Source organism: Emydura macquarii, unplaced genomic scaffold (genome assembly GCF_026122565.2).
Source record: "Emydura macquarii macquarii isolate MOO-44397 ecotype Brisbane River unplaced genomic scaffold, CSIRO-AGI_Emac_v2 contig_968, whole genome shotgun sequence".
Classification (NCBI taxonomy): domain Eukaryota; kingdom Metazoa; phylum Chordata; order Testudines; family Chelidae; genus Emydura; species Emydura macquarii.
Window position 1 is genome coordinate 12,460,888 of NW_027131105.1, and position 13,887 is coordinate 12,474,774.

At 40.5% G+C, this 13,887-nt stretch overlaps 1 protein-coding gene across 5 annotated transcripts in view; it reads left to right on the forward strand.

The window, feature by feature from the left end:
* The window catches only part of FLNB (filamin B), a 110,688-nt gene that overhangs the window by 65,375 nt on the left and 31,426 nt on the right, over positions 1 to 13,887 (forward strand). For 4 of the 5 annotated variants that reach the window (XM_067544232.1, XM_067544233.1, XM_067544235.1 and 1 more), the window contains exons 20-28: positions 1,729 to 1,846; positions 3,820 to 4,082; positions 4,753 to 5,350; positions 5,599 to 5,772; positions 6,116 to 6,278; positions 6,736 to 6,896; positions 9,862 to 10,029; positions 12,244 to 12,367; positions 12,960 to 13,116. In XM_067544232.1, the coding sequence (XP_067400333.1) occupies positions 1,729 to 1,846; positions 3,820 to 4,082; positions 4,753 to 5,350; positions 5,599 to 5,772; positions 6,116 to 6,278; positions 6,736 to 6,896; positions 9,862 to 10,029; positions 12,244 to 12,367; positions 12,960 to 13,116 (1,926 nt within the window). Of the gene's footprint in view, positions 1 to 1,728; positions 1,847 to 3,819; positions 4,083 to 4,752; positions 5,351 to 5,598; positions 5,773 to 6,115; positions 6,279 to 6,735; positions 6,897 to 9,861; positions 10,030 to 11,230; positions 11,321 to 12,243; positions 12,368 to 12,959; positions 13,117 to 13,887 lie in introns of all 5 variants that reach the window. The other variant, XM_067544236.1, reaches the window with a different exon arrangement.

The following is a 13,887-nucleotide window of genomic DNA, read 5'->3' on the forward strand; positions in this document are numbered from 1 at the left end:
TTCCCAGGTGTATATAAGAGGGTGGCAGCTAAATGTTAGTGGGATGTCTAAACATTGTGTATAGGCAACCACTGTACATAGCCCTGAAGGCTTCCAGCTAAATAAAGGAAGCTGAATAATTCAGTATAGGTAAAGATGGCACTCTGCCAGCTTTGTCAGACATTTAAAATAAAATACAGTGGATGTTTTATCTCTTGAGAAATAAGACCCTGTTTGACCAGGGCAGCATATGTTCCTCTGCTTTTTACAGGCTAACATAGCAAACGTTAGGCGGGAATGAGAAGGCAGTCTGAAAGCTTCTGTGGGAGAAGACTAAGCAAACATTGCAGGAGATATTGTGACAAATCTGTAAATACAGCAGTGACTAATGCTGCTTATCAAACATTTCCCAGCCCTGTAAAAATGCAACTTCATTCTCAAACTTATTCAAAGGATTAAACACATTGTGATCTTCCTAGCCAGCTGAACCTCCTAGTATTTAGTCTTCTGCTATGACTTGGGCCAAGTATCCAGTCCTCTACTGTTCCTGAGATTTGTAGAAGCTCTGTGGAGATGGAACACAGGAAAGTGGCAATATTAATCCTGTACCCGTTCTTCAGCACTGTAGAGCGCTGCATGGTGGCTTCCAGGCAATAAACATTCAGTTCTTGGCACTAAGCAAGCTGCTGTACAAAAGCCAGGAGAAATTATAGGTATATAGACGCTCATGCAGTTTTCAAGCTGCATCAGGGAGAACAGCTTGGGGTAAGGGCAGCTGTGAAGTAACAGGACTAGCTCATAGATCATGAAACTAAACAGTATGTACAGGAATTGGGGAGGAAACTGCCAGTCTGGCAGAGAAGGGAAAGAATTGTGGTTATTGAGCATGGACTTTTTTGTGCAGCATCCATTTTATTTTGGGTCTGTGGGCAGTAGCATGTCTCCAGGCAGAGCTCATTAGTAGGGTGTGGACTATAGAAATTCCTAGAGTTGGGGGATTTACTAAGAAGAATTTCCAAGGGACAACATCAACAGTAGAAAAATCTTATACTGTTTGTTCAAACCATCTACTTGTTTTCAATTAAATAACATCTTAACAGCTAGCTATAGCAGCACCAGGTGAAATCAGGAAGGCTGTTAGATGGCTTATGTGAAACTTTCATGGTTATTTCACTTGGGAGCTGAACCAGCCAAGAATGAAAAGTAAGCAAACAGTGAGTATAGCTGAAATAGGGACTGTGGTAGGAGAGCATAAAAGAAGCACACATCTAAGGCTGAATCTAGCCACGACTATGGCATTCCAGCCAAAGCACACAGGAGCATTAATCTGTTTCTGATTTATACATCCTAACTTTGGTATTTCAAATGCTGTAAAAATATAACCCCTTTGCAGGTCTGAACTTGGCATGTTGTCTGTACTGTGGAATAAGATACCTGGTCTTGAGTTTGCTCATTATTCAGCTGTCATGCCTGAATTCTGGGAGGGTGGGGGATCAACCTGGATTTCTGCCAGGCGCAATGAAAATAGTACTATAATGTTGGCAGGAGAGCAAGTTTTTTGCCCTCTGTCAAATGAAAAGGGTTCAAAGCTCAAAGGCTGGAGTGGGAAATTGGGTAAGGGGCTCACATGATGCTTGGAGCCTGATCACTGTCTCCCATTACCCCTTGAGTAGTGTATAGTGTCTAAATAGTAAAGTTACAAGCATGAAATGGTTGAACACCTAACCTGCAATATTAACCTCTTGTCAGGGCCCCATGAAGGTTTCCGTAACCTATGGTGGTGATCCTGTCCCCAAAAGTCCTTTCACTGTGGGAGTTTCTGCTCCACTGGATCTGAGCAAAATTAAAGTCAATGGATTCGAAAACAGTAAGTACACTTGCAAATGAGCTATGCAGTGCATAGTCTAGTTCAGTACGAGTTGGGTGGGTTTTTTCTTTTTAAATCGTACCACTGAGTACCTTGGTAGAATGTTGGTGAGTAAAACAAATGCAAAACCTCATGTTCTGCTGTTTCTTACAACTATTTGGTATTCCAAGTAACAGTGGAATCGTGTAATATCACTTCAATATAAGCTATTTTTCTTAGAACTTTGTTTCAATTTGATTCTGTTTAAAGCTGTGAAGCCATCTGAACTTCTAGTACTAACTACTCACAAGATTAGAGTATGTGTAGTCTGTAAACTATACTGAAGGGTAACAAACTCTAAAATGAGTATTCCTTAAAATCCTAATCCTGGCCATAGGTACAGGCACTTCAAATTCTTTGCTCTGTTTAGGCCTTGTTAAATTATATTTGGTTCTGAATCCTTAGTTTATATCTAAGCTTCAAAGTTTTGTGGTCTTTTAGTAAATATTGTGGGGCATTTCTACCTTTAAAGGGTTGGTAACACTTTACAAGACCAGAGGTAATGCTTCATAAATTGCACTTGAAAGAATCTCTTTAAGACTAAGTTGCACCAAGGATATCTGGAAATCAACACCAATCTGCCACTTTAGACTCAAATGACATTTGTTGATGGACATTAATCCAGTAAGAACAAGACTGTTAATATTGAATCAGTGCACACTCCTTTAAACCTGGGCGGGGTGCCCCAAAGCTTTCCAAAAGCAAGGATTACCTTGGTTTTTGTACCTCCCAAATCTCAATGTTCTTAAATCCCACAGATCCATCCTCATCCATATAGTTATGGCAATACAAGCTTCTGTTTAGTCTTGTGCTCGCACAAGAAAAGTAGCTAGTTTTTTATGGTAATTAAGTCCTTGGCCTTTGAGACGGCTCCCAGATAATGCTGTGGGCACTATGTTTATGGGCTGTCTAATAGAATCTGGGTTAAGTTAATGACTGAGTGATACCTGATTAAAAAAGTTTGGCTCCCAAGTTATTTAATTTTCAAAGGTAGGTAGGCATTTAAAGGTGCAGCTAGGCACTTCAGTGGGAGTTAGTAGGTGCCAATGAGATTTAGGTGCCTAGCTCCCATTTATTTTAATGGGAGTTAAAGGCCTAACTGCATAAAATACCTTTAAAACTCCAGTTTATTCTAGCAGTTTGTTTTTCCACTCCAGATCTGAACAGTCACGTCAAGCACATGACTGTTCCATGTAATGTTGGAAGTTTAAGTTCAAACAAATATATACCTTGTTGCAGAGATTCTGGGGATGGTTGGAAGAGTAATGTTTAAAGGTCCTGAATGAAATACCACCAGATGCTTGCTTGGTTCCAAATGCCTTACTTTGACAGATACAGTAAATGAGCTCTCAAAGTGCCCTGCTAAAAGCCTGTTTCCAGCAAAAGTGAAAGATGGTGGCACTCCTTCATCCCCCCCGCCACTTCTGAGCTTCTGGTTATCCACACCCTTGTGAAGATTCCTCCCAAGGCTCAACTCCAGTAACACATTGGAATACTGTAGCTCTAGCCACATTTACCAGCAAAAGAACATGGGAGCGTACTTTGAGCAAATATGCAAAATAATCCAAAGGGCTTAAATTGCACATTGCTTTCCACTATGTGTAACGTGGAGGATGGGGGGATAAAAGGCTGCTGCATAGTGGTATGCTCCTGAATGAGCATTATCTATTTCAGACATGTTGAGGCTGTTTAAACAAGTCTAACCACTATCTTGTTTGTCATTGTTACTTTGCAGTTTCTGATTAACCAATAGTCTCTGCTTCTCAAGAAATTTTTTTTAGCTGTAGAAGCTTGTCATCTGTTGATAAAAATCATTGTAAAACAGTATCTCAATGTTCTGTGGCTGTGAGGCATTTCTGAGTGCATCAAATTACAGGATTTGAGAAATCTAAGACCGTTAATTCTGAAATACAAATATGGATCTTCTCTTTAAGGAGTGGAAGTAGGGAAGGATCAGGAATTCATAATTGACACACAAGGAGCTGGTGGACAGGGTAAACTGGATGTTAGTATTTCCAGCCCTACAAGGAAAGCTGTGCCATGTGTGGTGGAGCCAGTTCTAGGCCAAGAGTGCAGCATTGCAAAGTATATCCCAAGAGAAGAAGGACTTTACATGGTTGATGTGAGTTACGATGGCAATCCAGTTCCAGGAAGTCCTTATACTGTGGAAGCCACTCTACCTCCAGATCCTACCAAGGTAAATGCTTCAGCTATTGACATACAGGAAATTTTTTTTTTTCTAGCCACAAACTGAATCCTGCTTTTAACATAAGAGCGTAAACTTTCACATCTTGTTTGACCTTCTGTCATGATTATGGAATAAGTACATTAAATAGCTCTGAATCAAACTGAACATTAAGTTGTTTTCATAAAATCAGAACTGATGACTTCATTCTTCAAACAGTGGCTTTGAAAAGCTCAGTGTGGAAAATGAACTCTAGGTATTTTGAGCAATATGAAATGAAGTATTACTCCAATTAATCTGAGACTCACTTGAGGTTTCACCCTTCAAAGACTATATGCAGTGGTATATTTGTTTAATAACTTAGTATAAACACTAGTTAATGTCGCTACCTTTTTGTTTAATGGCTGTACAAAGACCACTAAACTCAAGTCTGTAAGCATGGAAACTTTAGCAGACTTCATGTTTCTAATGTAACTTGACATTAAGATCAACTTCTATCAAAGGAAAGCAGCTTATTACTTGCTGTAAAGCGTTTATGTAATTTGAGAGTTTAGCAGATTTTAATAAGACTTAACAAATGAATTAGTCTAGAGTTCTATGGAACTGCTTTATTTTGCCAAGCAACTGCCAGATCAGGATTTGTGTAAATGTAATAGCATCTAACTGAATATTTTTATCCTAGGTAAAAGCCCATGGTCCAGGCCTTCAAGGAGGTCTTGTTGGAAGACCAGCAGAATTTACAATAGATACCAAAGGAGCAGGAACGGGAGGTCTAGGTTTGACAGTAGAGGGTCCATGTGAAGCTAAAATCGAATGCTCAGACAATGGTGATGGGACCTGCTCCGTCTCTTACCTGCCTACGAAACCTGGAGAGTACTTTGTAAATATTCTATTCGAAGATGTTCACATTCCTGGTTCTCCATTTAAAGCAGATATTGAAATGCCATTTGATGTGTCTAAAGTAATTGCCACGGGCCCAGGTCTTGAACATGGTAAAGTGGGTGAAGCAGGACTGCTAAATGTTGACTGTTCAGAAGCTGGACCTGGGGAGCTAGATTTAGAAGCTGTTTCAGATTCTGGCTCTAAAGCTGAAGTCAAAGTTCATAATAACGAAGATGGAACTTATGCAGTTACATATCTACCACTGTCTGCTGGAATGTATACACTTGTGTTGAAATATGGAGGAGAACAAGTACCAAAATTTCCTGCCCGGGTCAAAGTAGATCCAGCTGTGGACACAAGCAAAATTGAAGTGTTTGGACCAGGAATAGAAGGGAAAGGTAGGAAGGCTTATACACTTAAGTTGTCTCTGCCTGTTCCTGCACAGAATCTTTTAAAGAGTGTAAAGGCTATAATGAATACCATGGCATACAGTGTTACAACTGGTAATTGTGCAAAATAATATACTTCTACACCTTTATCAATCATTCGTAGTTGTCATAAGTCTAAGTAATCAAAGGATTTTTCATAAACTAAAATATTTGGTCCATCTGACAAAATGACTTTTTTTCCAAATTGTATTCTGCAGATGTTTTCCGTGAAGCCACAACAGATTTCACTGTAAATGCCCAGCCCCTAACACAGACTGGAGGAGACCATATCAAAGCACAAATTACAAATCCCTCTGGAGCTTCCACAGACTGCCTCATCAAAGACAATGCCAATGGAACATATGCAGTAGAATTTACGCCATTTGAAAAAGGTAACCTGTTGTCTGACTACCCTTTGTGGAGAGCAGAAAACCAACTAAAAACATCTTGTTAATGGGCTTGTAGCAATTTCCAGTTTTGCTATTCCTTAAACATTAGCATCTGCGTACAAGATGTCCCTTTGAAGGACTGAAACTTATTTCTGCAGGAGGTAAATAGTATAGGATATCTGTGTCATACACATTCATCTCTTTTTAAGTATATTTCTGACTCTGCAAAACCTCCATTTTTGAGTAGAGGAGGAGCACTGCCTGTAATAATCTCCAGTATCTTAAATTAATAGCTCCTTGAAGGTGGTGGTTAATCAACCCAATGCTGGGTTTTCACTTTTAACAGGTCCACACATAGTTGAAGTGACTTACGATGATGTACCTGTTCCAAATAGTCCTTTTAAAGTGGATGTCACTGAAGGCTGCCATCCATCCCGTGTAACAGCCCAAGGAGCAGGACTCAAAGAAGCGTTCACCAATAAACCAAATGCATTTACTGTTGTAACCAGGTAACTAAATCACACACACACTGAGGTGGAAAGCGTGGTAGCAAGTAATTAGGACATCTTGATGTAAGACTCTAAATACTACAAAGGTTTAACTTTAGTGTAATCTGTGTTGAGTAGCATAGATGGTTTCTTCCATTGAGCTCAGTGTGTCTTTGGTAATGTCCCTCCAGAAGTAGCTATCACAAACCTGTTTTGGTGGTCTTGTATCAAATCCCCTATACCACTAAAAAGTGTACACCAATCTATAGTTAAAGCACTTTCACAAACCTTTCCTGAACTAGTTGAGTCACAACTGAAATGTAGCTACCTCTGGGGCAAAATGCAACAAAGCTGCAGTCAGTCCATGCTAGCATTACTACATAAAGTCTGAAACGCAAGTTGGAGATCAATATTTTTGTGAATAAAATTAGCAAACCATCTGAAAGCATACTAATATACTGCTTTATTTTTTTTGCAGAGGGGCAGGAATTGGCGGACTTGGAATAACTGTTGAAGGACCTTCTGAATCAAAGATAAGCTGCAGAGATAACAAAGATGGCAGCTGCAGTGCTGAATATATCCCTTATGCTCCAGGAGATTATGATGTCAATATCACATATGGGGGAGAACACATACCTGGTAAGAACTCTTCCATTAGAAGGTGCCCCAAAACTAACATTGGGCTGAAAGTAAGATAGTTTTATGCTACTTGGAGACTGATTTACAATCTTCAGATTATTGTAGCTAAGTAGTGGCTGAGGTGACAATAAGAATGCCATCATCTTATTTAAAGATTCATAGGTAACTTCCTCAGAGCCCACTGGCAATCTTTCAATTCCATGCTTGTAGACACTCTGCTGCTGCTTGATCTAATATTGGGCAGGCCTGAATTCACTCATCACTCAAAAATCATTTAAATATCAACTTGTAAAAACATCTGCAAAATAACTGAAGCCAGACAATTTTTTGTCTTAACTGTTATTGAAAGTTAGTATGGAGCTGTGGATAGATGCTGAATACAAACTGAAATAAAATGTACTAGCGTACTCACTCTAGGTACTTCTCAGAATCTGAAGAAATGGTTTTCAGTCTTTCCTGACTCTTTAATGTAATAAACATAGCAATCCATCTTGGTGCAGGTCTTGCATCGTGAGGTGGTGGTAACATCTTATAAATCCAGGTAGACTAGTGTGGGAGCTTGCTGTCTAAAAGTGCCATCTGCCAACACAGGAAACCAATTTTGAAACCAATTGCACAATGATGTTTCACAGGGCCAGACTAAGACAGCTCTTCCCATGTGTGGATGGCTTTTAAGGCCGTGGTTTGCAGCAAATTGATTTAATGGTGATCCAGTCTTCTGGGATTGTCCTGCACTGTGAGCTTTTGTCACTGCAAAAAGCATTTCAGTGCTACTATTCCCATAAAAATAATAGACCTTGTTGCTCAAAAGTGCACTGAATCTCAGGCTTAAATACTGTGGTAACATGAACAGTATCCAAGTGTTCGTCTTACGCTTTTTAATTTAAGTGGTTTTTATTACACCAAGGATTAAATTGCTGTTAATTTCTACTGAAATAGTTCTGAGCACTTAATCTTGACTTCTGTGTAGAACAATGTGCATTCTTTTCTAGGACTCCAGATGGAACTGACTTTACCCCTACCAATCCCATCTGTTAATGTACTGTAACTTGGTAAAATGCCAAGGAACTGGATGCTTGCATGTGCCTTCACTTGGGCTTCTGGCTTGTCCTGTGCCTGTACTCTGTTCCTTCCTAACTGTGACAAGCAACTGGTTCACAGCTAAGTGACCTAGCTTACAGGCTCAGGGTGCTGGCAGGTCACTTTCAACAGTGAGACTTGTGTTTTAGTTAGTACTCGCCAATTACAGCATGTTGCCCAGATAGTTCCAGTTGCTGTCTGCAGGCCTTTCAAATGTTACTTAAAAAGGGGGATAAAGAACCAAGACTTTTTTTTTTCTATCTTGCAGTTAGAGCTGCACTAGGTAGATTTATCTTGGTTAACTGCCCAATGCAGCTCTGCTTTTGGAACACTTGCTACTTCTGCACAGCTTGATAGCGTTTCGTTAACAAATGGTCAAACTTGTGAAAACACAGAACCTGGAAATTCAAAGGAAATACTGACGTTCAATCTAACTTGTGCTGTCTACTGCATGTTATATACTGCACAGCAGGCTTAGAAGTGTAATAGCCTCTCAATTGTTTGCTCATCAATTAAGGGCTTCCAACTTTGTAGGTTCACTTTAAGTTGCAATAAATGAGCCGGATACTAGAGGGGTAAAATGCATAGTGTTAAACTAATTTTTGCCACAGACTGAAAGCTAGGTAAATGACTAGAATTATGCACCTAGTAGCTGAGTCTCCATCTAGATGGAAGTGAATATGCACATTAAAGACTCGATTGCTGGCTCTGGCAGAAGTACAAAGGAGTGAGTGAGCATGGAGAATAACTTCACTAAGCTTTTTAAAGCTACCACTCCCATTCAAGATTGAGAATGGTAATAAGGCCACAGGGGAAGCCTGTACTATACCTATAGTGTGGAAAATAGAGCGTTAGTTTTCAGCATTACTAGGAACACATGAAATAATGAGAAGACTAAAACAGTCTTGTGGCTTTAGCCAAAGTTTAGACTATAAGCTTCAGTGACTTCAAGCGCTTGCTTATTCCTGTTCATAACCTACTTTTGGACAGGTTGCCATCTGGATGGGGTGGGAGCCACTAATGTGATCTGCAAAAGCCCAAATGTGGTGTCCTAAACCTTAAACTAGGCTAGCCACGGCCCTTTTTGGTGGGAGTAGATAACTTCACTTCAAACATTCTTACTGATACAGATTTTTGAAAGAAACTAAGGTACAAAAGCAAACTGGTTTTCATTGATCGCAAAATGCTAAGTTAGTCTCCCTTAAATAGTAGACTTCAGATATCGTTTGAGATATTAAGCATCCCTGACTCTTGCACTAACCTTCTCAAGTAGAAATTGTAGCTAATGGCCATGGAAACAACCTCTCAATTTCAGAGCCTTGAAGCCTGACTAATAGTCTTAAAAGGCTTTTTTGGAGTACTTGACCTAAAAATACTTTGCTTGGTCAAAAGTGACCATGACTTCAGTTTGCTCCACCCCATGCGTGATTATCTTAAAACCAGTTCTGAATTGAAGAATAGTGTTCGCTGACAGTCAGATTTAATAAACATATAGGGATGGAAGGTGAAAAGTCACTTAGTCAAACCCCTAGGTTGAGGTAGGACCAAGTAAACTTAGACCATCCTCAATAGGTTTGTTCAACCTGTTCTTAAACGTCTAATGACGAAGATTCCAGAACTGCCTTTGGAAGCCTGTGTCACATTGAAGTGCATGTTTAGTTTTTTGCTACACCTGGAAATAAAAAGCCGACATCTCTAATGTTGGGAAGAAAAATACTCTAGGATACTGGAGATGCAAAAGATGATGGCAGGAGGCAGTGAGCTTGCATTTTCTTCCTAAACCCTTGAAACTGCTAGTTGGCTACACTAATGTGCCCAGGGCCATATTAGTGTAAACCCTACCTAACAGTCCTCCTTAGCATCGTCTATACTTCTGTTTTTACAGGCAGTCCGTTTAAAGTTCCTGTGAAAGATGTTGTTGACCCAAGCAAGGTGAAAGTTGCAGGCCCAGGTTTAGGAACAGCAGTTCGAGCCAAAATCCCCCAGTCCTTCACTGTGGACACCAGCAAGGCTGGAATAGCACCTCTCGACGTGATGGTGGCAGTACCCAGAGGTAAGGACTTTAGCACTCTGTCCTACTTGGATATGCCCACCTCTATCTTGCAGGCACTGCTGGATTAAAGAACTAGGGGGGCCCTGTGTTCTGTGGGGGGAGGGTACCTTCACTCAAATTTGGCCTGCCTGCCCTGTTAGAGAGGCAGCCAGGCCAAACCTGAGCATCACAGTGACCCTCCTCCTAGCCTTGCTCCAGCTGCTGCCACCAGCCCTGTGCAGCATGAACAGGAGCTGCTCAGCAAAGAACATCCACCTCATACACGTAGACTGTCAAGCTGCCACCAGCCCCCTGCTTACCCCAACTTTAGTGGTGCAATAGCGTTAAATAGATCTTTAGTCTTAAACTTTGGAAGGCACTGAAGGGCTACAATGAACAGGGGCTTGTTCCTTGGAAGACCTAATGTTCCAGTAGGTAAACATTAAGGGGGTGATATTCAAACATCTGAAAAAGCAATGTCCATCTTCCCCTACCTTTGAAAAGTGAAAAAGCATCTTTGTCCCTATAAAGTCCAATGTGAATTGTATTGCACGTGAGCTTCATGAAGCTAATCAAATCTTACTTTTAACATGTCAAAACTCCCCTGAGACAGAGAGATACTAAGAATCAGTGCCCTGATCTGTGTAACATTAGGACCCTCTCTTAGTTCTAGGCATTGTCTCTATCAGGCTGCCAATAAGTCCACAGACAGAATACAGATGCTACTTACAATCTAAGAGTAAAAACTTTGTCATGAACTATGCAATCCCAAGTACCAGTTATGGAGTAATAGTTTTTCTCCCCCACCTTTTGGCCAAGAAAGCAAAAGACAAGCATGCTGAGTAAACCAACTCCCCCTCTTTTAAAATGTAAGATGCTTCTTTCAGTGGGAGGCTTCCTGAGAAGTCTGCAGAGTACACTTAGGTCTGCACAGCTTGATTAGTTATAGCTGACCCATATGTGTTAGTACTAGCAGTGTCTGCTTTCCAGTAAATCATAGAGCTTAAGTCAAATGTCTCAATATACAGGATTCATGGTGCTAAAATGGGTAACAAACGAAGTGCTAAAAGAATTTGACTAGGAGGGAGGGGTTAGCCTGCTTGTGTAACCTCTTGGCTGGTCTCTCTGCTGGCAATACAAGCTCCTAATCGCCTGTCTAACAAGGAAAGATGAGCCATAACTCTGAACATGAATGCTCTTCAAATAAGTTATTTAATTCTAGCTGATGAAACGGATTCCCAGTCATGGCGCAGTCCATTGAAAGCAATTTCAGAATTCTTTAAAGGTGACCCAAAGGGGGAAGCTGAGACAGGTTTGCATTTTTTCCACTAACTACCGATTGCATAAGCACGCAACAAATCCACGTGCTAAGAGCAAAAATCAGTTGTAAAAATGACTTGCTTTATAGGCTTTGCATGACAGCTAAACTTCCCTAATAGCTGCTGAATTACTAGATTTACATTAAAGCATTACTGCAATTATCATAAATATAGTTTGTCTTGATGTGATTTGAACTGATTTACTGCATGCTAAGTCTCACTCGAAGTTTGCTGTAACTGCAATAAAATAACAAACTAGGACCAATTGTTTGGAGGATTTCCTGTATCTTAAAATGAAACCTCTTTGGACCACCCGCTTTCCTTGAACATTTGTCTTCATGTAAATGATCTGTTAAGCAGTAAATTTTTTTCCCCCAGATACTCTTGAGGGAGCATGAGACTAAAATCAGTCTTTTACTAGCGTGCTTTAGACGTCATCTCTGACATGCTGTGTATTCCAGTGATAGTCTGTAATCTTGTCAGTGATTGACAGTTCAGGCAACTATCACTTCCCCTTTTTTGTAAAGCTCTTCAGATGTGTGTGAGTAATGGTGTGCTCTAATTGCCCTCAGCCTACCTTTCAAGACAGGTCAGGCTTTCTCCAGAAGTGTTCTATTGGCTTTTGCTGACAGCTGTTGCCATTTAGTTAGCAAAAAGCTTCTAAAGGGCTGCTGGTGATGGATGCTAGTTATTTCTGACCCGTGGCTCATGAACATCAAGGGGTGGAAAGGATCTCCTGATATCATCTGTGCAGTGCACTCCTTCTCTAAGGCTTATATGTGAGATCTTTATAAGGCTTTAAATCAATGGCCCATCTTCAAGCTTGAAGCAACAAAATTGCAAATGTGATTTCTGCTGCTCCAGGAGGATGCGTTTGGCTAGTGCTGTGTAGAAAATGGACTGTTTTCTGTTTTAGGAATGGTGGAGCCTGTTCATGTAGTTGACAATGGAGATGGCACTCACACAGTAACCTACACCCCTATGCAGGAGGGCCCATATGCAGTTTCTGTCAAATATGGAGATGAAGAGATTCCTCGTAGGTAAGTTAATAAAACATCTATTTTTCCAGAGTTAGTCTCCTACCTAAATAGTACTTCAGACATGAACCTCCGAACAGTCCTAGCCTTGGTAACTTTAACTGATTGATTGCCTTCAACGCCTGTGCTTCCTCCTAAGCCAATATAGTGAACAAAGGGTTTTTGGTGGGGTTTTTTCCTTAGGGTGTCGATCCCAAGAGCTCTATGCCTTTTTAGACTTGTTCAGTGTTAGACTTGAGAAGTGATGTCTACTTCCAAGATCATAACCAGCAAGATTCTGAGGTGGCTTCTGGTTAATCTTGTTGTTGGCTTCCTCTTATGGTCTCCTACTACTTGGGAGAAATGTAAGGGAAAAGAAATTATGCAGTGGCATGCACATGCCAGGGTAAGAGTAGACTCTTAGACTAAAACATCTCCATTTAATGTTCACCTTCAAACTAGTGTCCCCCTAGATCAGTCTTGGGTCCCAATTCAGGAAAGTATATTGGAGTTAATGGGATTTAAGCACATGCTTCATGTTGTCCTGAATAGTTATAGTCTCTAATAAAAACTAACAAATGTTGATTTGACGAACGCATTGTTCCCCTATAACAAGTCCTTTCAAGGTAAAAGTGCTTCCTACATATGATGCCAGTAAAGTGACTGCAAGTGGACCAGGTCTCAGTTCATATGGCGTTCCGGCCAGCTTACCTGTGGAGTTTGCTGTTGATGCTAAAGATGCAGGAGAGGGGCCTCTGTCCGTACAGATAACGGTAAATCATTGTTAATCTGCTTATTTATCCAAACGTTGCCTGTTCCTAAGTGGCTAGGTTGGCTTATTCTTCTCCTTAGATCTTATCAGTTGCCACACCTTGAAATACCTGAATCTTGAGGGGTGTGCTTTGGCTAAAACGCAAATCAGATATCCTTGTTTGGAAAGCATACTTCAGGGTATTAATCCCTAACCTTCAAACCACTTTGAAAATTTAGACTGGTCAGCATTAAATGACTAGTTGTGTTGTAGTAAAAACCTCTAGTTTTTAATATTTTTCTCCAAAGATCAAACATGCTGATGATTTAAAAAAAAAAAAAAAAAAAAAAAAAATCAACCTTCCTGTTGCAGACTCTAAAAAACGCTTTTAAAGTTCAAAGGCAATATCTCCGTACTAACCTGATTCAGCCAGGCCAGTTTTGCACTTCTGATGTCAGTTGTCTTGGATGATAAACTAATCAAATCCTCTGTCCAGGCTGCTAAATTGACAAGCTCTTTGAACTGATACCACTGGAACTTGCATGTCTGACCAGTCTTGTTACTGCTGTCTAGAAATCTTCATTCTTTCAAACCTCTGATAAGGTGCAGAAAGGGTTGTGCCAAGACGGCTGTGGCTTGGGCAAAATCACCTTTGTGTAGTAAGCTAGTAAAGCTTGCGGCTTGAGGCTGGAGTTAATGGGGTTAGACACAGGATGGTCTTTCTCCCTTTTGCGTTCTCTTAGTATGCTCCACTTGATGTTCTTTGCAGGGGTCATGCATCCAAATGTCCTGC